At 38.0% G+C, this 26,106-nt stretch overlaps 1 protein-coding gene across 3 annotated transcripts; it reads left to right on the forward strand.

Annotated features, from left to right (window-relative positions):
• The first annotated feature begins 5 nt into the window (after positions 1-5).
• On the forward strand, positions 6-26,106 carry LOC139145691 (phosphatidylserine decarboxylase proenzyme, mitochondrial-like). Of its 3 annotated transcripts, XM_070716993.1 has the most exons (8): positions 6-136; positions 7,907-8,037; positions 10,384-10,586; positions 19,996-20,232; positions 22,623-22,781; positions 23,554-23,698; positions 24,095-24,255; positions 24,859-26,106. In XM_070716993.1, exons 1-8 carry the CDS (start codon positions 99-101, stop codon positions 25,084-25,086), a joined length of 1,302 nt encoding a protein of 433 aa, XP_070573094.1. In that variant the 5' UTR covers positions 6-98; the 3' UTR covers positions 25,087-26,106. The 3 variants fall into 3 exon arrangements, with proteins under 3 accessions (XP_070573094.1, XP_070573096.1, XP_070573095.1); XM_070716995.1 differs by lacking the exons at positions 6-136; positions 7,907-8,037; positions 10,384-10,586 and adding an exon at positions 16,328-16,607; XM_070716994.1 differs by lacking the exons at positions 6-136; positions 7,907-8,037; positions 10,384-10,586 and adding an exon at positions 19,436-19,830.

Raw genomic sequence — 26,106 nt, forward strand, 5'->3', positions numbered from 1 at the left:
TGATTATCTATCCCTACCCCCAGAAATTAAATGGTCAATGCCCTATTTCTGGCAACATTGCTGAGGTCATAGTTCGTAGTCGATGTGACGAAACAAACATGGCGAGCCCCATTATAGTTTCGCGTGCTTTAGTGAGGTAAGTAAAGTCCTCCCCTTATTATGTTTTTAGGGGACGTATGGTCATTTAAAACTGATCAGTGATATTAGGGAAATTCGAATTAAAGATAAAGACCACGTGTTCCGCGGGCGCTCGTCGGCTGACAGACTAGTCTGTCCGATTGGTCGCTCGTACGTTATATCACGCTATTCACAGGCACCTGACCCGTCGCTTCGCGATCGGTACTGATTCACTCTTCCCTCTACTGTAAATCCGTACCGACGCGACGGTCAGGTACCTGTGCGTTATACCACGGTCCCTTTATACTGATACAATAAAAATCAACGTAGTTATACGCAAGTCTCTGGACTCTAGGAGTTGCACGTCTTGTTCTAAATAAAACCATTAAGTCAGCTAAACTACACTACCGAAGCAAACTTGAGAATCAGTTTAAAGAAAGAGAATCTCGGCGCGTGTGGCAAGGTATAGAGGCAGTGGTTTCTAGACGTTTCGGCACCAAGTCGTTTCGGCCCAAGACGTTTCGGCCTCCCGATTTCAGGCCCCAAGTCGTTTCGGCACCGCGACCCAAGACGTTTCGGCACTGCTCAGGGCTATCTGAGGGAACTAGTGCTGGAGCGTAATGTTGCAAATCAAAGCACTAAAAAAGTAAGTGTCAAATAACATTCATGTACATCGTGCTTCACTTCGTGAGAACATAGTAAGAGACCGTAAGAAAAAAACTTCATATCGTTTTTAAATCTGTGACACAAGTTTATCGATAGCAATAGCCGCCGACACGGCAAATGTTTGAAAGCGGTTCCAAAACAGCACGGCAAATGTCACACAAATGCACAGAAAAGTACTGGTCAGAACGCAAAGGTCACGCTTACGAATATGACTGGTCAGTCAATTACTAAATAGTTTGCAAACAAATCGAAACAGGGATGCCGAAACGTCTTGGGTTGCGGTGCCGAAATGACTTTGGGACGGAAATTGCGAGGCCGAAACGACTTGGGCCGAAACGACTTGGTGCCGAAACGACCAGTTACCGACGCAGTAACCTCATACAGGAAGAAATCAAACAGTATTTTGAATAGCGATGTCAATCTTCCAGATCTTCTGAATGAGTTTTATGCCCGCTTTGACAAGAAACAAACAGAGCCTCATTTAACCCTGGAGACTGCCACGGAACAGCCACCTTTTACGATCGAAGAGTCTTATGTGAAAATGTGCTTCTCAAGGGTCGATCCTCGCAAAGCAGCTGGCCCGGATGGCATTCCGTCTTGCGCCCTTCGTCATTGTGCCGATCAGTTATCGAGTGTTTTTACTGATATTTCAATACATCCATTTCCCGTTGCATCGTACCCTCATGTTTCAAAAACTCTATCATTATTCCAGTTCCAAAGAAATCACAACCAAAGTGCTTGAATGACTACCGTCCCGTTGCACTTACATCTGTCATTATGAAATGCTTTGAATGTATAGTGTTAAGATATATCAAGTCCATATTGCCAAAATCTCTTGATCCATATCAGTTTGCGTATCGTGCCAACCGCTCTATTGAGGACGCTGTGTCATTTGTACTTCCCACTGTATTAGCTCACCTTGATAATCGAAATTCATTTGCCAGAATTCTGTTTATTGATTTTGGTTCAGCTTTCAATACAATATCGCCTTTGAAATTATATGCCGTTCATACACAGGCCATTGAAACGCCTCTGAAACGGTTCTGGGCCAATACTGACACAGAAAGTTATGTGTGGACACTCCGAAGTGGTTCTGAAGCGTTTCAGATTTGAGACGGTTTAGTCGGCCCGACCAGAGCCGTTGTAGGGATTAACTCTATCCGCAAATCGCTGTGTGGACAGACTGAGCCGCTTCAGAAGCGTTTCAAACGCCCTCACGCGACAGGTATTTGTAACATAAAACAAACAACAACCAACATACAATATTTTCTTTCGCCATGGCTGCCGAACACAGTACTACATCTCGCGGTATACTGGTCCGACGAAGAGATAAGCTTGCTACCAAAAACCCTACCAATTCGACCAGAAAAAAATAATTACGATTTGAAAAACGTCAAATTAATAGGAAATTAAAACTGCCGAAATAATTTAGTGGTCGAATTTAATTTGGAACGACGAGGATGAAATTTAAGCGAGACATGTTTGCCATGTTGAGACTGCTTCAAAGCATGGACTGTGAAATTTTGTGAGGTCGACAAATTAGGTAACAAAAAAACCTCAAACGCATGTTGGTGTCACATCAAAATCAAAGTGGCCGCGATTACAGACGGAACAATCTGTGACACTGCAACCGGCCGCTCGACGGACGACACGTAAGTTGACATCGTGTGCCAGCCCTTGGAAATATATTGTAACTCCTTGACAGGCAGATGAGATAGTCTTATGGCGTTTGATGCATTGAAAGTTTGTAAAAATAATAAAAAATGACATCACCCATCATAAGAAACGTGGTGTTGAAGATAATAGTTTTTAAGAGAAGACTATGACGACCATATTTCTGTAAGTATTATCTAACTTTAGAAAACCAACATCTGAAGATTTACTTCAACCAACACTTTTGGATTTGTCCTACTCTTTATTATAAGATTAGTCGAATTTCTGGAAAGTAGGTGTACATTTTCGATGTCTGTGTATCGTCTAAACCGAAGTCAAATCCGAAAGAGTATAATCAGTTCGCGACAGCGTAAACCTCTCTCTCTCTCCCTCTCTTCTCCGGCATTTCAATGTTTTATATTGTCGACATTTATTTATCAGTCTGAAGTTTCAGGTCACTGCTCAATGCAAGTAGTCGATGTCAATTTTTCCATATCGGGCATGGTCTCTATCGTCACTCTAATCGTTAGTGTTTTCCTGTTATATTCTATATCAAACTCAAAACACAACGTGAACAACGCTGATAATATATTGCATCTTTCGTATCGAAAACCGGTAAAGTTCGTAACTGGTGACATGTCACGGCCTGGAGAAAGTTCATCACCATCGATCGAATGTCCGTGGCGCTTTTGCTTCCAAATAGACATATTGAAATGCACAGGGAACTTCGCGGTATGGCAATTATATGAATTTTACCTTGAAGAAAGTCTGTGACTTTAGACTGGCCGTACAACCAACAATAAACATGGCGGAGCAATGAGACTTCGATTTTTTTTCATTGCGACCTCGACCGCTGGTGAGAGCGAGTCGTCTAATTTTTTCCCACTGGCTATTTGGCTTTGAATTTTCAATTGCCATCATGTGCTAAGTTAAAGCTAAAAACAAGACGGGCGTTCTCTGTAAATCAATAAGCCTTTTAAATATGAAAAAATCGGACATCTGAACCTCAACACGCAGCTTGAAAGTTGTTCTCCGAATCAGGACAGGGACATCGGCCCGGGACATCGGTGAGGCCGGATTTCACGTAGTAGCTATGGAAACCGACGGCTCTTTCGTTGTAAGAAACCATGCGATGTACGCTCCCTTGGGCCGTGGAATTTCGCCGTATCGCCTCTACAGACTACACCGTCTATTACCTAACCATGCTATTAAACAATCACACGATAGTTCAGTAACATATATCTTCATTAATCTACCGATCATCGACCGTCGAACACTTCGAAAACAATGGTCGCGGTCACGGATTCAAGGACGTTCACAAGAAGAAACTATCAATAAGTGGCGCGCAGAATTATTTTTACTGGTTTTGAGAACTCCTAAAATAACTTGTAATCTGCATATCTTTGCACATCGAATCGATATTGTATACCTATGTGACCGTCGAAGTTTATGTCTTTCACTGTAGAGTTCTTTTCATCCAAAACACATATCCAGAAGAGTCCCACAGAGCGGTCAAATGAAAGGATATGTGCTCCAAACGAATGAAATTGCACGAAAGAATGAAAATCAACAGCACACCCTGGACGTGATTTAAAACAATAGCGCTTGTGGATAGGACTATTCTATTTGAGTAAAAAGTGCCGTTTTTCTCGCAATTTTAGCAACTGTAACGACCCTTTATTCTTTAATACCTTTCCATAAGTTTAGGGCTTATACACACAGTGTACACTGATGTACAGAACTTTAAAAAGTATTCTGCTGGGAACGAGCAGGGCCCGTTTACACTCTAATGGGCACAGTAAAACAATGGTCACGTCCATAGGTTCAAGGACGTTCACGGGGAGACACGATGGCAAATAGTGCAGTGTCGTAAAATTGCTCAGACTAGTTTTAAGAACGGTACAATATCTGGTCATCGGTGTACCGCTACCTGTGAATCGAAACGACAAGTGTAGACCTATAGCTTCGAAATTTTATGGAAGAGACACCACGACTGAGACCGACAGTAGCACAACAAACTATTCCCAATTGTGCGTCCGTGTTTAATATAGACATCTCTGTAGGTGATTCTGGTTTCTCAATCGAATCAAAAGTCCGACATTGACAAAATTGACATAAAATAAGTCCGAAAAGTTATGTTTTATTCAACTAACTGATTCATCTCCTTTGATATCCCCTAAGCTACATGTAAACAGTCCGGAAAGACTGACATCGATGTCTCCCGGGCCCCAATTTCTTCACCGTTTTGCAAAATATCTCATCAACCGGACGCATGGGCAACGTCTTTGTACGTTGGTCAAAACTAATGACAGTATAGGTCAGGATGTAACATCGGTCAAAGTAATATTGAATATGGAAAACGAAAATGCTTTCATCGATGACAAAAATGAGAGGGAACGAGTCAGTAAATATCGAACCATAAAGGGGAGATCGAGACTGCCATCCCCCATGATTAATCAACTGGGAACAAAATATATATTTCGATCAACAGACTTACACAACCAGAGACAGCATTTTATTCAGCTTTAAAATAAGTCACCGCCTTTCCTATAATAACACCCCTTTTGCGTTTCGATCTACTCTGCTCTGTCCCCAATCGGTATGGCCGTCCGGGTTTCGCATGCCGTACTGACTGATACATGGTTATTTCTTCACATATTTTTTCATCGTTTGGCATAAAATACAGCATCTCTTTTGGTGCACAAGGCAAATCAACGTTTAGAAGGAAAGTCACAGGAGGTTAGGATATTATATACCGTAGGTGAAATTAGAATGGAATATTGAAGATGAAAAGACTTTTATCGGTCGACAAAAAATGCCATAAACCGAGAATTGAGATTGTCTATTATTTATTAATTGGGAACAAAAATATTCGATTGAGTCATTAAGTTTGTGTTTGATTCGTTTCAAAAATGTGTTCCTACATTCTTATCCGATTGTTTGTGTTAATAAAACTGTTTGTTTCGCCTCGGATATTTGTAGGGAAGTTTGGATTAGTGTGTACGGTAATGTTTTGTTTGTATGGGAAAAGCGAATGGCGAGGCGAAACAAACATTTTTATCAACACAAACAATCGGATAAGAATGTAGGAACACATTTTAGAAACGAATAAAAAACAAACTCGACACAAAAACATTTTGGATAGTTAGGTGGGGAGCCTCTTTCACATTCTTTACAGCCAGTACGAGGTCGTCCATTTTAGCCATCTTGTTACAAACAATGCTTGGCCATGCACACCTTTTGAACACGAGAGGGCGCATTAAGACGTCTTAAACATGTGGACGCAAGCAGACTCAATCTATTAATCCCCTGTGTTTACAAATCACAAATAGTGTTGCAGAAGCGTTTCAATTTTTCCCTGTCTGAACATAGTATTAGTTGCAAAGCTGTCTGATCTAGGAATAGATCCTTCATTATGCAAGTGGATTTTAAGTTTTTTGTACCAAAGACCCCAAGTGGTCAAGATTGGTGACCGTTTTTCCTCTTGTATTGTTCTGAACAGGGGCGCTCCTCAGGGTTGTGTCTTAAGTCCCTTATTGTATTCACTTTACACATACGATTGTACAAATATGTTTGAGGGAAATGTAATGGTAAAATTGCAGATGATACTTCAGCAGTTGGATTGATCAATAATAATGAGGAGTCAAATTACAGAAAAGAAATCGTTAACTTAGTGGAATGGTGTGATACAAACGATCTTGAACTCAATGTCAGTAAAACAAAAGAAATCATTATCGACTTTAGGAAAGTCAGTCAGCCAACTATTCCCATCGTGATTCAAGGCAGTGAGGTTGAAATTGTGTCTGTTTTTAAATATCTTGGAATCCAACTCTCTAATGCTTTGTCTTGGCAGACAAATACAGAGTCTTTAATAAGAAAGCTCAGCAACGCCTGTATTTTTGAGACGCCTGAAGAAATTTGGCATGAGTCGTGTCATTTTGATTAACTTTTACCGCACTACAATTGAGAGTATTTTAACATATGCTATAACAGTCTGGTTTGGAAATATCACTATTGCAGAGTTTCATTCACTAGTAAAAGTCGTTAGCACTGCAGAGAAGATCATTGGTTCAGATTTACCTTCATTGCCATCAATTTATCTTTCCAGGACCATTCGGAAAACCACATCTATCATTAATGATGAAAATCATCCAGCCCATAAATATTTTGAACTTTTACCTTCTGAGCGTCGCTATCGATGCATCAGAACAAAATCTGAACGCTTTCGCAAGAGTTTTTATCCATCAGCAGTTCGAATTTTAAATCAAATGTAATATATTAGTTTCACATTTCGTATTTTTAGTCTTTGTATTTTAACGAGTGTTTATTTTTAGTATTTTTATTCCAGTTTATGATATTTTTAATTCTTTCACTGATGCGCACGTGAAAAATCAATTTCCATTGTATTTTAATGCATATGGCAATAAATAAATTATTATTATTATTATTATTATTATTCTAATTCTACACTGTTCACTCCCCGCGCCTGAGGTTGCATACTACACACTGTGTTATGAGTACGCTGGCAGTCTAGTCGAGGTCTTTGTACAGCATCTGGTTGTTCAGCTGTTGTTCTTGCTAATAAAATTGAAGAACATTTATCACACAAACCTAACAAGTGTTATGTGTGTGCCTAAGGCCATAATCCCACAGCTTCACCCTCGCTAGTCCTGTGTATGTGTGTTCCTGGCGGTATATGGCCTCCCACTACAGCCCTGCTGACTGCCATAGACAAAACTGGCAACTGCAGTCCTAATTTGGGCCACGCACAAAAAAACTACTTTTCTAACTACTTTCTATCGAAATAAACTTGATTCAATGCCTACCTAAATAACTCAACCGCTCACAGATTGCAAAAAAAAAAAAATTGCTTACGTGACGTCTCAAACTGTTAGTTTGCCAGCGATGCATGGTCAAGGGCCGAGCCCAGCTGTGGCTCGCCGTGCCATTAGATACGTTCATTCAAGGAATGGCTGGCCACTGGGCCCTTGACCATGCATCGCTGGCAAACTAACGGTTTGGGACATCATGAGAGCAATTTTTCTGCAATCACTGATGAGCGGTTGAGTCATTAGGGTAGGCATTAATCAGAGTCGAACTGATTTCAGCTGAAAAGTAGTTAGAAAAGTAGTTTTTTGTGCGCGGTCCAAACTAGGACTGTATAGTTGCAGGTTTTGTCTATGACAGTCAGCAGGGCTGTGATGGAAGGCTGTATAATCCCAGGAACACACAGCATCGTACGCAGTGCTACACGCTGGCTATTTTTGTATAGTATTTCAAAAAAAAAATTCATAGCTGGTGACTGCCCTCCCTAATTAGTTTTATGCTACTGATCACCAAGAAATTATTGCCCAGACTTGTTAGCAGCCTATAATAGGGGTAACTTATGAGCTGCTAATGAGGTACTTGTTCAGGGTGATAATCATACTTAATTTTTGATGTCATTCATAAATATTGTTTTCCCTTTCAGGAGGTGTGGTAGCCATAGTGATCAGATCCATGGCCTCTTCTCTGGAAACGCCACCAGTGCCATGTGTCAAAATCTCAGGTTTAATGGCAAAACCAGTAAATACTTCCATTCTTACCAATCAGTCAGATATGGTGAGTGAAGAAATACAGATTTTATTTTAATTTACAATTTTCTTCAAGAATACTTCTATTTCTATAATTCAGTCTAACCTCTCAGCACCTCATTTTAAGGACTTTCCACTATTATTACTGTTTTTCTGCATTGATTTACAATTCTACAGTATACTATTCCTCTCTTGAGTGATTCAGAAAATCTTTTTTGTCGATAGCACACATTTTGCAAGGTGTCCTAAAATTTTCTCATTCTTTTGAATTTCAATGACCAAAAGACAAAGCTGGAACATTTCCCATTTAGCCTTTAAAAAGTAAGTTATATCACCCGTTTTCCATTTTCAAGATATGGATATCTTGACAGTTTCCTCACCAGCAGAAATGCTACTGCCCTTACTTTGTTTGTTTGTGTGTTTCCTCAAAAAGAAAAGACAAAGTGCCGCTTGTTCTCTACCTTGTCATTTGGCCACTCATCATCATCTCCTGAAGTTTTTCAAGTGGTAGATTCTCTGTGTGGCAGCTGTAGCCATACATTGGTATATATTTAATAGTTTTGACAAAATGTAATGATGAACAACGACATTTGACCCTGAACAACAACATGACCAAAGCCTTATATAAGTATTGGTACATGTACTTGAATTTGAATCATTCTCTTTGATTGAAAAACCTGGCTGACACCAGCAATATGTTTTCTCACTCCATCTCCCTTCTCAGCCAACTTTCTTACTCTGGACTGTATCTTGTATGGTAGGCTTATGAGAAGCATCTCAAATTCTTTTATCAGTTGGTCAGCTGACACCCATCATCCTCATTCAATAATGCCCATACAGCCAATCAGAGAGAGAATATAGTCCCAGTTTTCAGACTCCTTAAGTGTTTTTAGACAACAATTGACCAATCAGATATAGCCTTCTGAGACGCTGCACACTGCCAGTATACTAGTATATGCTTCCGCAGCCACCTATGACCTCACCAAGGCCACACCAGGTCTCTTATATATTTTACAGTCTTTCGTTGAGGGCGCATATCTGAACCTGTGAGAAGAAACCAATGTATCTGTAAATGTGTCGTCTGATAGTAACTGAAATCTCAAATGTCAGAAATTTATTACATGCATAGCATCCAAATATTATTCAATTTTGTTTCGTGTATTTATATGTCTCAAGTGTTAGTCATGTGAATGTTCAATCAAAGGATAATAGCAATCAACCAATTTCAGATTTAACATACGTAAATATCACCTCCATATTTGTCACTATGGAGCAGAGAGTGGCTATCAAGTTCGATAAAATGTTTGAATTTCCCATACATGAATCAAGATAGTTCAAGTGCTACAACCTGTTACCACATTGCAGCAGTGATGGTACACCTTTAAAATATTGTCGAAGAGAAATTCCTCTGAAAATCGTGCCATGATTGAAAGTCCATATACATACATTTTACCCCTTTTTCATCCCTTAGTGTGAGATGTATGCTGGATTTGTATTTATTTATGCAAATTATATTTATGAGTATTGTGTGGGTATTAAAATGTTATGCTAATGATTCCTTTCCAATGTAGAATATTTATCTTATCCCAACTCTTATGCAAATAAGAAACACCAAACTACACACATACTATGGATGATGTGGTGCTCCTTTACTGACTACAAGCTCCCCCATTTATTGAAAAAAACATAACTTTAAAGAAACAAGAAATAAATGACCATATAAGGAAATCATGCAAATCTCATAATAACAAACTATCCTGTTTAAAAAACACTCAGTGAACTACAAAAAAGGGCATATAGCCATCCAGGAAAAACCAGAGGTAAAACCCTAAATACAAAGCAAAATTAGGAAAAACTCTGGAAACCTGTACCCAAATACTTATACTGGCAACAGATGTCGGGTATAATCTTGAAAAATAGGACCAAGATTCTAACGGTAATATTGACATGACAGAAAAAAGGTCGAAACAAAATAAAAAAATTAATAACTACAGCGGGAAAATAATAAACCTTGCAATGTTAATGTCGTTTATAACTACACTTTAAGAAAAAACTAAACATGCACAGAGAGAAGCACTGCTAGACTGAAATCACATAGCTCTCAAAACTTTATAAATACACCATAATAACAATAAAACACCGGTACTGAACCACATTCAAACGTCTTAATTGGCCCCACATTGGCATGTGACATCTTGACAAGACAATAATTTCCCGCTTTACTGCGAATCGCGAGAAATTTCATATCTACCTCACATTTTGCATTATACATTATTTATCAGTATTTTGATTTCAATGTTTATGGTATAATTTGTTGTTGTTAATACATACATGTCATGGTAATGACATTTTATTCATGTGAATTTTTTGACAGGGTCAAGGAAGTCCTCAAGTTGGACAGCCAGATCAGTCAATGGTCTGAGGAGTTACATTTCAACATTGAAATGGGTTCCTATTCCACTGGGTGTGGGCTTTGCATACATATGCTATCAACAGTACGGACACATACGAGACAGGGAGAGGCGTAAAATACAGAAAATTGAAAATCCTGAAGAACTTCTGGCAAGTGAACTTCAGGTGAGGAAATAGCTGATTTTAAAATAGAATACATCTAAGGGGCAGATACCTGACCCAAAATCATGGGATATCTGCAGGATTGTGCATTATGTTGTTAGTTGACGTTGAGCTATAGAGGGCGCTGTGACTCATTCAGCTGCTGTTCTGCTTATCATCATTCTCACCTTCCACAGCTTCTTGTATCTTCAATCCCTCAATTGTAAATGGATTCTCGATTTCTTGTTGAATCGCTCCCAAGTCGTGAAAATTGGCAGTAACTTTTCAAACTCTATCGTTCTAAACACCGGTACACCCCAGGGTTGTAACCTGTCACCGATACTCTATTCTTTGTTTACACATGACTGTGCTGTGAGTTCTGAGGAGAACAATTTCATAGTAAAATTCGCCGATGACACTACCCTTGGCGGTTTTATTGAATCTGATGAATCATTATATAGGAAACAAGAGGACGATACAGTTAAATGGTGTTCCAATAACAACTTGGAACTGAATGTCAAGAAAACAAAGGAAATAATAGTGGACTTTCGTAAAAATCCATCAGAAATTACGCCGCTTACTATAAATGGTACCGAAGTGGAAATAGTGATTTTTTTTCAAATTTCTTGGTGTCTACTTATCTGCTGACTTGAAATGGGAAACCAATACTGATTTCATAGTTCAGAAAAGCCAGCAACGCTTATTATTTCTGCGGAGGATGAAGAGTTTTCGTGTTAGTCAGAACTTGTTGATTAGGTTCTATCGCGGAGTGATAGAGAGTGTCTTGACATTCGCAATCACTGTCTGGTATGGCAATATCACAATGAATGAACGGAAACGACTCAACCGGATCGTCAGTACCGCCAGTAAAATTATTGGTTGTAATCTTCCATCGCTAGACAGTCTTTACGAGGACCGTGTTCTCAAAAAGTCTGTCTCCATTGTCAATGATCAGTACCACCCTGCACACAATTTGTTTCAACTTATGCGTTCTGGTGAACGTTACCGTTCAATCAAGTCAAGTTCTAATCGGTCCCTAAACAGTTTTTACCCTACAGCAATTCGCATGTTAAATGAATGTAAATCGAGTACTGTGAGAGCTCACACATCTCGTCTCTCATAGTTCCTACACTTGTACTTCTGAAGTCGGCGCTTTTATTCTAACATGTTTATTTTTATTCTGTTTCTTTTATTTTGTGTATTGCTCTTTTATTCCCTGTTTTTTTTATCTCACTGTCTGACCTTTTGTTTTCGCAAAACCAAGATGTATTTCATTGTATGTGCAATAGCGTATATATATGACAATAAATTATTGTACTTGGGCCTCAGCCCAAGTACATTTGTTTTCATTCCGTGGGAAAAAACTCTGTAAGGTATAACCATTTCTGGCTGAGACCAGGGAGGGCAAAATGTCTTGACTTCATCTTTCTTGGCATAATAAATGGCGTAATGATGCTAACTTAATGGAAGTGCTGCTCTCAGCCAGTCATGAATAAGTGAGATGTGAATATAAATGCTTCTCTATCTGAGTTTTTGCCACAAAATCTTCTGAATATAATCAAAATGTGCATCGAAATGCAACAATTAATGCACCCTCCGTTTCCTAAGCGATGGCACGACCCTTGCTACACCCACTGGACGAGCCAAAGTGGGAGGGGTAATTTCAGTTTGGTCGAACAGGAGGGCTCGAGACCAGAATTTAACATTTAAACTTGAAACATGTTTAATCACTGACAAGATGTGGACTAGTGTAATCAAAGTGAAAGTTTGAAAAGGAAAGGTTTTAAATCCCGGACACAATGAAAAAAGATTACGACTGGAAACTGTACCCCCAGTTGAGAATAGTAATGCCCACAGCGGTGGAGAACACTTATCCTTGAGCTGAGAAAACCAGACCATCATTTCGAAATAGAGCTGCAGATTCGAGAAGCTCGTTCAAAATAACTAGGTACACCCCATAAAGGGGTGGTTTCGAGTTTTGAGGGCAAATTTCGCCTCCTTCATATAGAAATCGTACGTTTGTTTTTCCAGGAGAACACACCATTTGACACAAAATTTGCATGTAAAGGGGTCGCCAGTAAGTACGTGGTCAAATCTGGCATAAGAAACAATATGAAATGTTGGGTAAAGCCAGTCCAAAATAAACTGATTTGAACTTTTGTGTTTTGTAATTTATACCACTGCAGTAACATTACCTTTTTTGACAACATCACACAATGTAATACGTTTGAAACTGAATACTCCGACGTATTCTGTGTCTCCTTTGCTAAAAAATACGGTATGCCGATTACCATGTAAGGAGATGATGACGTCAAGACAGATTTGTAGTGCGTTTGGTCCTGGATGGTGCACGAAGTTTTGTCGAGGTAGCTTGTGTATTTATTTCGTAAATGGGAGAGATTAGGGTTGATCTAAACGAAGGCCGAAGAATGTTATGATACTCTAAGCGAGCTGAACTCTAACGCGAATGGTTGGATAATTTGGAGGATGTCTAGAACGGGGTCTAGACTGATCTCGTCTCATTAAGATTATTTGTCGGTCAGTATTGAATTTCAACTGCGTCACAAGTTTGCGAAATGAGTATTCCGTCGAACGGTCAACGAACGATGTTTTAGAAATCTGGAGACATGGCACATCGCATTTTTATTTTAGTATTTTATATTTTACAAAAGATTTAAGAAGCAATGATTTTGTCGAAAATTCTGAAAAAAATATAGGAAGATTTGATCGCGAACACATTTTCACTTGGGGTCAACTAGCCCTGCGTACGATGCTGTGTGTTAGCTGTAGCACATAGCATCGTACGCAAGGCTAGGGGTCAACCGGATGCGCTATTTTGCGGGTTGCGGGCTGCGGGCATGAAAAAATGTGTATTTTTTGATATCATTTTCGCCATTCTCACACTTCAGATTAGTTCAACCGCCGATAAAAGCACAATTTTCAAAATCGTTTTCAACGCCGTTTCAAATAATTTTATTGTGGTGAACAATATAGTCCTAGGAAACTTTTCAAAGTCACGCTGGATCAAATGCTTGAAGGGGGCATACCGGCATGGAGCGACTATCATACTGCAGGTGCAAGTCATACGTTCATGATATTAGGAGATAAATTATTGAGAGTTGGAGCTGCAGAACACAAACTAAAATGTTAGCAGAATGTCGTTCTCTGAGGTCGCGACCTCGCTTGAACCGAAACGGCAAAGTAAACTAAGTCCTTTGTTGTACGTCTTTTTCTTTTTAAAGATTTCATGAAAAATACACGGCATTTACAATACACATCACGTTTACGCTTTTTAAGTCAAATCTTTCCTTATGCATTGCATTTAACTAGGCATTGTTTAATTTTCTGTATGAGTTGCCCTGGAACCGAATTGTGAATGGATGCATTACAAAGAATTTACTTCCTATGGCCTGATACTAGAAATGTAACAATTTTCATTCTGCGATAAGTGGCGACATTTCCGAGGCGCGATTTTTTTTTTGTCAGTCTGGTATTACGTATATTTCTCACTCACATCCATGGCAAGAAAGAAAAGTGATAACCAGTTAATCAAATGCCTAATTGACAGGAGGAAATTCAAGACCATATTTGAATAGTAGTATATATTGTCCTCAAAATTACTCTATCACGGCCCAAGTACTCATTGCCTTCAGCAATACTGCCTTGTTATTATTATTATTATTATTATTATTTCCACTATTAGCAGTGCTGTGTAAAATGATGTTGTCATACCTTCCGCCGTTACCGCAAGGAGACAGTTGGTTAATGTTATACGTACCAGGCATAAACTGTTATGGATGTATCAACAGCACGGCCATCTTAGATGTATCATTCATTTTCAATGGTGTGTTTTGACATCCATTGCAGAACCAAGGGTTTCAATAACTTCCCCACAATACTGTGATTTATTATCTCATCAATGATCTTGGCTTCTGTAAACCAGCTACTTTAGGAAAGAAATACGGTATCTTTAGTTAACTCTAATGACCTCACCATCATCAAATAACCTCAGTCACAAATCTGATGAAATAAGCATGAATGCTTTGACGTTGACAAGTGTTGAACCATTATTTAAGCTGTAACAAGTAGTTCTTTCTGCAATATACCAATATAACAAGTGTGTGTTTTTCTCACATTTTACAAGAGAATCTCAATGATGGTTAAACATTGAAAAGATATGAGTGCCAACAGCTTACATCATGACCTTCATTTAATATGTGACAAATACTACTGGTAGTATAGTCAATGTTTTACTTTATCATTAGCTAAGTTGCGTAACAAATATGACATTTGGACTTACAGGAGTATTACATGTATTCTGACAGCATTATTTTGATAAATAAGTAGTTTTTTCCTGTAGCTTTTTGCAGTCTTATTTGTGCTTCATATTTATGGCAAATGACTTGAATCAACTTTTACTTGATTAGCAGTTCAATGAACTGTTTTCCGAAAAATGATGATGGTTATTCAAAACACATGAAATGACAAAAGAAATGCAATACTGAAAGTCAGTGTAAAGCTCAAGTATTTAAAAGTTTTTTATTGTCTACATGTTTCAATTTCAAACTGGAAACATGTATTGCGGTCTGGCTGCTTGAAATAAACTACATGATGGTGATGGTGTTAGTGTATGGTTTTCATTAGTTTGTCAGATTTTCAGAAATAGTAAGCATGTAATGCAATATTAGCCACATGACTGAGCTGAAAGCGGACTATTAGATGTGTCTTCTTGAGACTAACAATATTCAAAAATGGTTATCCACCATGGAACCCTGTGGTATACTTTATCGATTTATGTTGTATAATGTAGCTTTCCTTTTTTTGGTCATATTTGGTTTTATATATAAATACCAAAAAGAGCTTATATGATTAGTCTAAATGTCTGTATATTTGTGGTATGTGCGGATGTATGTCCGTCACACACAAAGGCTCCCATACCGCCAAAGCTACCGTCTCAGTATTTGGTGTACAGGTAGATGTAGGGGTTGAGATGTGAATTTGTTCAAATGAACACATCAGTGTCAAAAATGTGCAAATGAGGTAAGAAAAAGCGAAATTCTGAAACAGGCTTGAAATAAGCTTACTCCACCGTGACTTGAGTCCTTTCGATGTGAAATGTGAAATAAATAAATAAATAAATAAATAAAATTTCCTGTCACTGTCATTGAACTGTTACATATTAACAGTCCTGCTCAAACCATAGATAGTAGAGGGGAGGAAGACTGTCAGTAGAGGGGAGGAAGACCGTCTATGGTCAAACTAAGGCAGTAAGGGGGCTAGCTGCCTTTCTGCTATGCATGTTGCTAAAGTTGACCTCCAGTACCTAAAGTTTCAGACCTTAATTACTTTTGTCATTCTTGTTTTTCTTGTTTAAATATTTCTTGTGTTTTCTGGATGTACTGTGCAGAAATCATTGTCATAACATCAACGTAGAATTTTCCTGCACTGAACAGATAGAAACAACATTTATTGTTGATCTTTGGTACCCATACTGGTATGTACCAATTCTGATCAAATTTAAGCGACATCGTATAATTGCGGTATTTTTTGGTTTATCTACTTGTGTAGTTTCCTTTTCTATTGATTTTCTCTTCTGTTCAGTATGCACATGAAAATTCGAGCCAGAATTCTCCGTGTGCTCAAGTCATGTGTGAGTGTGAACGAACTGACGCGTGACGCATGTGACGCGACGTTACCTATTAGAGTGCGCCCTCAGTCGGTTAGTTTGTACAACGCCTTGGTCAAAATAAAGCATCACAGACTGTCAACCGGAAAATAAGATTAGAGCGGCGTTGCTTCTCTCGTCTGTAGGAAGGCGTTAACATCGGAAGGGGCTCTTGTCAAAATTGCCGGCCGTTCGCTAAGTGTTTTCTTGACATTTTGACATTTCGCTCATGGGTTAGGTATTACTGCATGATGACGGAGTTATCGCTGATCGAGTACATTTTCCCAGACCTGTGGACGGTTGCTGTTACCTTGACGAGCGTGCTGCCGACGGTACTCGTACTCAAGCTATGGAACTTATGGGAATGGTCACGATTTCAGGTTCGCGCTTTAACATATTCAGTTTTTTTCACCTTTGCAAAGTCGTTCGTTTCATGAACTGTAATTGTACCATCCAAGTCATGCAACACCGGTTCGTAAGCAAGGCTCCCTGGAGGAGGAGGCGGGATGATCTTGTAACGGGACTGGAAATATTGTAGGTTGTATACGATATGCAGGGCTGCTGCATCCTCGTTCGAGATGATTCCTACATCTAGACGGAAATTTCCGAAAAAGGTAGCCCTGTCCCACCGGTTCCAGTCAACCGCTTTCAGTCGTTCACCAAAGTCAAGGCTCAGCTAAAATATGTTCGATATTTAATGAGTTTTTACACTAATTTTTTTCCGGATTTCATGCAGATTCATAGGAACTGTCAATCTATGAAGTTCAACCCAAACAGCGACCTTTTTCTCGCAAAGGTCTATATGACCGTTTTCGACTTTCGGGTTTCCGAGTCTAAAAATGTAATTTTTTAACTGCTGAATTTTACGTTCACCTTATTTTGGTTAGGTAGCATTTTCAAGTCGTGCTAGGGAAAATTCCACGTATCGTTGGGTGTTTTGAACTACTGCATCAGCCCTAGGTGCAATGATGAAAAAAAATCTGTATGATGAACAGTTTGCTCTGATCAGGTGGTTTTAACTGAATTGATGAGTGGTGCTAGTGATAGTAACGTGCAACCAGGATGCAAAACTTGTAAAACTTCAAGTTATGTACCGGTTTTTAAAGTTGCTGTAATTATTTGAACATTTCATAGTGTTACCTAGTTGTATCTTTACTGTCAACAGTGAAGCTGCTGTCAACGTGATAACTCATCCGAACAAGAATCTGTGATTTGTGAATTATAGAAATACCTGCAACTTCTTTGAAGGCCCCAGGATACATTTTTGACCAGTATTTATTATTTTATGTTGTGTCAATCAAGGAAAACAATTTGGTATTTTATTTATTTACCATCCAACACATTGAAAAACCACTCTCATAGCATGTTCAGTCTTGAGTACAGAATTTGACAGGATGATAGATCAGTACAGTTGGGTTTTTTTTTATCTTGAAGCAAAGAAATTTGTGAGAGAATGTAAAATCTTCCAGGAGTTGACCCACTCAGTATATGTATCCGCCAAAGTTACTGTTCCTAGGTTAGGTATATCTGCAGGTCATAAAGTTCTCAGCTTTTTCAGTACAGGAGCTGGAAAGGAAGTAGTTTTGAACATGTATCATTCTAGGGAACCACAGATTGCACATTTTCTGTCAACTGTCCATAGATCAGGAGATACAGGTTGGTGTAATTGATGGCATTTAGTGACAGAGGATAACAATATCAGCGTTGTTGTGTGTTGTTTTTGTTCAACTGTTTCTGATCCCAGGATGAACTTTGTTACTAGCATTTGCACACACTGCCCTGTAACCAATATATTTTTCGGTCTGTTCACTTGTATTCCTCGATGAATGAATAAAAGTTTGTCAACAATTTTCAGTCTTGAACAGATGTTGCAGAATACCACAGAGAAGCTGCCATCAAAATGGCCAATATTGTTAAGTAAAGGAGTGTGTTTCAAAATGTAGTGGCAAGCTTGTTTGTCAGGTTACACGACATGTGATATCTAGCGAAGAGTACCTAGTTTCCTAGACAACATGTGGATCCTAAAATATGTGGAAGATTGATGTTTTGTTCATGATTTACTGGTTCAATCTGTCATAGCCAGCACCAAGTATCTTATCTTAAGGTCATATCTGATATGTAATAGTTTCCATTCTGATTTGCCTTAACCTCAAACCTGTTTACTAATCAGACGTTCATGGTGCATGCATTTGTCCCGTGATTTACTCTATTGAACTTTGAACAGTAAATCTTATGATAGAGTAACTGCAGGCTGGATATCTCTATTGAACTTTGAACAGTAAATCTTATGATAGAGTAACTGCAGGCTGGATATCTCCCAGCAAATCAGGAGGAGTGCAGGCAGATTCAATATGCAATCAAAGCAATACTTATTCTAGTCTTGTATCCAGTTTAATTATCAGTGAAACTCCTTTGTCCCCTTTGATTGATTTTACCAACCTGAGATTATCACCGGAATTAATTTCAACAACTAATTTCTATAACAGGAACTAGATCAGACTTGTTTTGATAAAATTACTGAGTAATAATTATCTTTATGCACTCATGTCTCAGTGTATTATGGTGTATTTGAAACTGGAAACAAACTTGCTGTTTTTGTGTGTATCTGATAAGTTATACGAAGTGTTTCCACAGTGTCTGAGGTTTCTTTAGGGGTCATGAATTTAAATTTTTTCTATAAGTTCCTAATCTCAAATTTTGATAATTGCTTTTCTCCACCGTTAGAAATATGTATGGAATTTATTTTGTATTTGTATGCTTTCTGCTATGTGTGGGTTTCTATAGTCTGATGTAATGCATGTTAGATTACAGTGAACTCAAGAATCAGGTGATGTTTAGGTAGACTTATTAATTATGTATGCATGAAGCTCTGGTCAGAGGAGTTGTGATGTCACACATCACCCGATATATCTTTGCACCCACAATGCACTTAACCAGGAAACCTATGTAGCAGTCTAGTCCATTGTGTTCCAGGGGCGGCTACTTTTCATTGTATTGAGGGACATTTTGTAAAGAGAGCTTGTAACCTCCTGCCATGTTTACAGAATTTCATTTGATATTGAATTTTCTATGTTGATATTCTAAATATGCTAAAGTAATTTTGCAGGGAAATTTTAAAGGTGAATAGATCTGTGAAGCTTTCCAGTGTCTGTGGTGAATTCACATTGTATGTTAATTATGTGATCTTTGATTGTGTGGGCTTGAATTGCTTTTATAGACTTTCTATAAATACATAACAGTGGCGGAGTTTGTCCTTGTCAACTGTTCATATGTGTCATTTATGACTATTTTTTAAAATATCAAGAATAGTACTTTGACGCACATGCTAAATTGTGTTCATAATGTGACTAAATTTGAAATGTGTGACACTCTTCCATAATGAAAATTTGGAGGAAACCGCTGTCGACGGCAGCAAGATGGTGCCGTAGAATGACTCCAAAGAAGATGAAATTACCAAAGTCTCTGAAACTCAATCGATCAGTGCTGAAATTGCCTGTGAACCGTTTGAAAAAGTGGAGGCACGGACTTGGTCCCAAACCAGCTCTCTCTGCCAGACAGTTAAAGATATTGTTAATAGCAGTGAGAGGTACAGACAAGCAAAGGGTAAGATTGGCCCAAACGGTTGGAAAAACAAATTATGTGTAATAGATGTTTATTTATATTTATGGCCATTTTGGAAGAGAATTCAACAGGAATATTCAATAGTGTGCTAGTTATTTGAAATTTCTCATGTGTAACTGATTTATTTCTGTACTTTTTTCTCTGTAGCTAAACCTTTACAGGAAAATTCCATTGCGCTTTCTCTCACGGCTTTGGGGACAGGTAAACAATGTTGAAGTGCCTGAATGGCTTCGAATGCCCATATATCAACTCTACGTCTGGCTTTTCAACTGTAACATATCTGAAGCAGCCATAGAAGACCTGAAATACTACAAAAATTTACAAGAATTTTTTCGCAGACAGCTTAAGCCAAGTGTTCGACCTGTGGATAAAGAACGCTGTGTTGTAAGTAATGAAAACATCAAACGTTTCTATTTTTTCTGTTTTAGGCCTTTGTAAGTAATATAGTAATATAGTATTTATCGTTGAACTAACATGAAGTGATTAATAACTTGTTTTTCCCGCATATCCTTGAAAATGTCTATAATTGTATATTTTAAAAATAGCTTTCAGTTGGAGAGTTATATTTGTTGGCAGGCTCTATTATGCATATTACAAAACCTAAATTTGTAAACAACAGATTGCCTCCACAAGCTGTATCAATAGGGTTATTAAAATCTTGTTTCATTTAGAAATAATTGAGAAAGATGTCACAAAGTTTTTTCTCCAGTACATGTAAGTGTGGAATGTCAACTGCTTCATGGTTTTGTTATAAAGTATTTGTGTATTTGTTGCTTCGAAAATACTTTCTTTATGCATTCTAAGAGTCAATTAGGAGAGAATTTCAGATTTGGTGAATTACTGGCAAAGAGAGGTTACTCTCTCTAATACTCTAATAGATTGAAAGTTGTCAATGTTGACAGGTTTTAGTGTTGATGTACAAAGCATGAAACATTTGGAGATTGAAGTATTTTTTCATTGTACATGCAATGACTGGATGCTTTAAAAATATCATTGTATGAAACAAAATGTTCCTATTATACCACATGTTCAGGTTAACCGCAAATAAGTCACATAGTAAAATGCAGCTAGAGTACTTTTCATTGATTTGATGTTGATTTTAGTAAGTCATGACAAAATCAGGAATTATATCGTTGGAAGGGGAATAAAAAGTAGGAGAGAAATTGCACTAAGATTAATGTCACTCTAAATGTATCATTAAAGAGAAATGGCATTCTGGCAATGAACTCTTATTGAAGAATATTGTGACCAGATATGCCCATGCATGTAGATTAGATCCACTGTATTGATAAGTTTCTTCATGTAAAAGTATTAAGATTTGATGTGCAAGTGGACATTGTAGAATATCTTGGAAGGACGATCATTTCATTGTTAACAAAATAAATTTCTATTGACCGCTACAGATCAGTGCAATGGTCTCTTTTCACTCAAAAATATAAATTTCACATCTACAGGGTTCACTTAGGTCTTTGCAAGTCTAATGACCACAAGACTGTTTTGTAAACAACTGAGGTTGGACTCAGGTGATGACAGCATGTAACAGGACGAAGGAGACAAAAAATATGTGTCAACTTTGTTCCTAATAACCTTGGGTACACAGTCTACTGTACTGTTGCATCACATTCCAAAGTACATAACGTGCTCAATGGACATCTTTATTCTTACTGAAGGTCACCTTGTAGTTTGCATTGTATGATGCAGTTTTAGGGCTGTCTAAAGTACAAATGTTGGGTCCAGAGGTCTAGGACCTTTTTTAGTCACAATTGTCAGACTTTGTTTTATCAGATCAGTAGATAATTATCAGTTAGGGGGAAGGGGATAGAGATGAGGTGTCATTGACCAGGGGAAAGAACTCGTAGCAGAGTTTCTATCAAAATAATGAGGAAAATAGATGGATTTTGGGATGAACAGCCTGCATGGGAGTGATACATAACCAGACTTTACAGAAATATTTCATTTTGTGGTGAAAAATGTCAGGAATCATTCAAATTTTGAAATTACAAAACATGACTAATATGAGTATAGTGTCTAACCTATTGACTCAGTAAGAACACATATTGTGTTAGGAAGCATATGGTGTTTGTATTACAGATGGCCACTCTATGCTGACATGCCTTACAAAGAGTCTATTGAATATTTGCCAGCTTCATACAAATTTAATGACAGTTCATTGAGTTTGTGTGTTCAGTGAAACAAAAGGCGTGACCTGCATGACATTGTAGTTGCCTATACAAGCATTGTTTTCAGTTATTCTGCTGTATCAATGTAATGACCTGATACTTGTATCAACACATTCCCATACATCTAAGGAAAATGATGTGTTTGGAGAGAGAGAAAATCTGTTCAACGGATTTGACCAACCCAGATTTGATCTATTTCATGATTTTCCTTTTTACACAAAAAAATCTTAAATGCTACAGATGGCAATAGAAGTGCGCCACCAACATGGTTTGAAAAAGAAATATGCTGTTGTTTTTCATTATGCACAAGCTATATGGAAAAACATGAAGGAACATGTTAACACTGTCCAGTATATGCATCTGTCAGAAAAATATGAATACAAAAAGTTCATATGTGCAACACCTTCTTTAAAAAAAACACGTAAAAAACAGCTACATATTAAAATCTATCAGAGACTTTCAAAATTAAGAAATATTTTTCCATCTATTAAAAGGTTTTGTCTTGTATTTGCAATCTGATCATGGATCACATTTTATTCAACCTCTTCTGTACAGTTCTAGCAACGTGTAACATTCTTCATTGGTCTTTTGCAGGTGAGTCCAGCCGATGGCAAAATTTTACATTTTGGCAAAGTTGAAAGAAGTCATGTAGAACAAGTAAAAGGAGTATCTTATTCATTAAAAGTGTTTCTTGGACCAAACACATGGACTGACAATCAGTACTCTGGACCAGGCTACTCGGCAGATGTAGAGGCAAGTAGCAGAATATAATCACAGCTTCTATCAACATAAATGCTTACTGCAATAGGTTTATGGAAACTTTTTTGACGTAGAGCTCTGATGCCTCACACAGAAATTTTCTCTTCCTGTTCTGTGTTTGCTGAAGTTGAAAGATGGTATTAAATCCGAACGTTGTTCACCATATGACATAGCCCATCAAAGCAAGTCTTGCATTTATTGCACTGTAGTTGATGTTGTAGGAATCTAGAAAATTTTATGGATGCTTAAGAAAAATTAAGTGAAATTTAAAACACCTACTGATGAATATATCAATATTATGAACCAATTTGTACCAGCAGAAACTTAGGTCTGATTGACATTATTTACTTACATTATTTATTTTATGAACAAAGCATTCCTGTAGCAAACTTTTCTTATGGCTATCACTTGATGTTGTAGAGCATTGCCATTCATTTTTGGACAGAACAATTGTTTTGAATTGAAGTGTATTTTGCAAAGGTTTAGGTACGCAAGTAATGCATTAGTAGCAAAAGCTGTTTGGAAGAACTGACATTTCTTCTTCCCAAAGTGATGGCGTTAGGTTCGAAAGAAAAAATGTGGTAAATGGCTAAGTAATGTTAATCAAATGACCCAGCTGATTGTCAGAAGTAAATGTACAAAATATAGCTGAACTCTATTTTTCCATCATTTTGCATTCAAATATCTTTCTGTGAACCACTTTGTCAAAAACTTTTACAAGAAAAAATGTGGTAAATACTAATCCATGAAATTTTGTAAACTGCAGGTGTCAGATGAGGAATACCACAAATCAGTAGCTGTTCAGCCTGGCAATGAATTGTACCACTGTATTGTTTACCTTGCACCGGGAGACTATCACCGCTTTCACTCACCAACAGATTGGAACATCTCATACAGAAGACATTTTCCAGGTGGGTGATAAAGCTTACACCCCTAGATTGCAGCCAGTCTGGTAGTGATAGAGAGTTCATTGTTTGCTTTAGCCAGTCAAGAAAGATGCAAAGAGATTCAGATCCACTTTAAGTGTTAAAAATATTTTGATTGCAACATCAATGAGAGCAGAGGAAAATAAAGGACATATGTACGTACCACATCCTCATGAAATTCAATACTTATTCACAAGAAACAAAACCGGTGACACTTGTTGCTTGATTGTGGCCTGTGAGGGCGCTAGACTTCGGTACTGCAAGCTTTGCCAAGGGCAAATGGCATTACATGCATGGCTGATCATCGGTTCCAGTTGACAAATTACACGATTTGCAACAAATAATTAGAGCTCAAAAATATTTTATCTTCCCACCTTCCAGGTGAATTATTTTCAGTGTCTCCGGGCATAGCAAGATGGATCAAAGGATTGTTCAACTACAATGAGAGAGTGGTCTTGTATGGAAACTGGAAACATGGATTCTTTTCCATGGCTGCTGTTGGTGCTACCAATGTCGGGTCAATCAGAATATACTGTGATAAGGTAAGAACAGGGAGGCACATATTCCTTACTGTAGTGTACCTCTATTGTGTGTTTATCGGTACCTTTCCTATGTTAACACTCTACATGCCTTTGTTTTTCCACTGAGTGAAAAACCTGTCATTCATCTGTGATATTCTACTTTAACGCAAATACAATGGAACCAGTTTGTTTTAAGTTGATTCTTTCCCATTGTTAATATGAAAATCACCGTTGCTTGCAACTGGTACTTTGAAACTATACTGAAAGGTTTTGCAGAAGGCCGTCATGTAGTCGTGTTTCAGTCATGAGATGTTAACTATGGCAAACTGTAACACATGGAAGTTTCATAGATGCATAGTCATCCAGACAATTTATCAGTCGCAGTTCACCAAATAAGCAGACATTTAACTTAGATCAAATATCACCAAGTCATTTTCCTCTAGATAATTGATTATAAATACTTGCTTGTCATGCAAAACAATGTTTAAAGCTGAACAGTTAACAGCCTCTCTGTCCTGTAATCAAAAGATTACTTTTATCATCAAAATCTTGTTGCATTAGTGGAAAGTCTGATTCCTTTTGTTTCATAAATTAATCGTTTTTCATTTCTATTTCAAATTTTAGGAATTATCGACCAATATGGTAGGCAAGTTTGACAAGAACAGTTTCCATGACAGGAGTCTAGCGTGCAAGCACCGAGAAGCAGGAATACCTATGCATAAAGGCGAGCCCCTCGGAGAGTTTAATCTGGGTTCAACTATAGTCCTTGTATTTGAAGCGCCAAAGGACTTTGAATTTAATATTGAGCCTGGACAAAAAATCAGATTTGGAGAGAAACTTGGCAACCTGTAGACGCTGCCACTGAAGAAATGACCAAAACACTGAAACAAATAAAAAGGGTATCACCCTTTTGCTGTTGCGCTAAAACAAACCTTCAAAACAAGCAATACTTTCGTCAACAGTTCAAGGGTGACCTGAGACTAGGGCAGAAAGATAGAAATCATCATTACATCATGAGGATGTATGTTTTGCAGGTCTCATGGTACTTTGATGCCCAGAAGGACAGTTCTGAATCACAGACTTGCTGTCTATTGATTTAAGTTTGCTTTCGGAGCAGGGACCCAGCGATGGGAACAGACGCATGTGCTATGAGAGACGTGTAAAGGAGCCATCATTTTGACCTGTCACCCCTATTGTTGAATGTTACAGTCCAACCACAGCTTTGTAAATGCTGCGGGTTGGATCAAAAGACAACAGGGATGATAGTATTTAAAGGAGATCCACCCAACAAGAGCTTCAAGAAAGGTCTGGTTACATCAACCATGGAAAGCATGGATGTTACAGATATGTGACCTCTTAACTCGAAAGCCACTCTGCTTCCAGAACAAACATCTTGAGTACCAATTTGAATCAACCCAATCATCATCTGGCTTTTAGACGTGTTCATATGATTGACCAATCATAAACAGGTTTTGAAGGGACCAATCATAAACAGGTTTTGAGAATGTCTGCTAGCTGAATTTTGAATATCATCTAGCAGAATTTGTAATTTTGTGTGAGGATTTTGAATTGAGAAGAGTATGACTTGACATCTGATGAGTTTCATTTAGTTTTACCATTTTCCATGACATTGCATTTTCCTGATTATTTTGGTGACAACGTGGAAATACAAAATAAATTGTGTATGTCTTCTCTCGGGAAGTGCAAAGAATTTGAGAGATAGCCATGTTGCACAGGTAGATGGGTTGATAATTTGAAGGATGTGGAACTGAATGGACACGCTGGTGGTGAATTCTTTGTTTTGCCCAATAATTTTGATACTATTACAGTATTAAATATGTAAAGAAGGTAATAAAAATATTTGATACCGTC

The sequence above is a fragment of the Ptychodera flava genome, chromosome 12 (assembly GCF_041260155.1).
Source record: "Ptychodera flava strain L36383 chromosome 12, AS_Pfla_20210202, whole genome shotgun sequence".
NCBI classification, from domain to species: domain Eukaryota; kingdom Metazoa; phylum Hemichordata; class Enteropneusta; family Ptychoderidae; genus Ptychodera; species Ptychodera flava.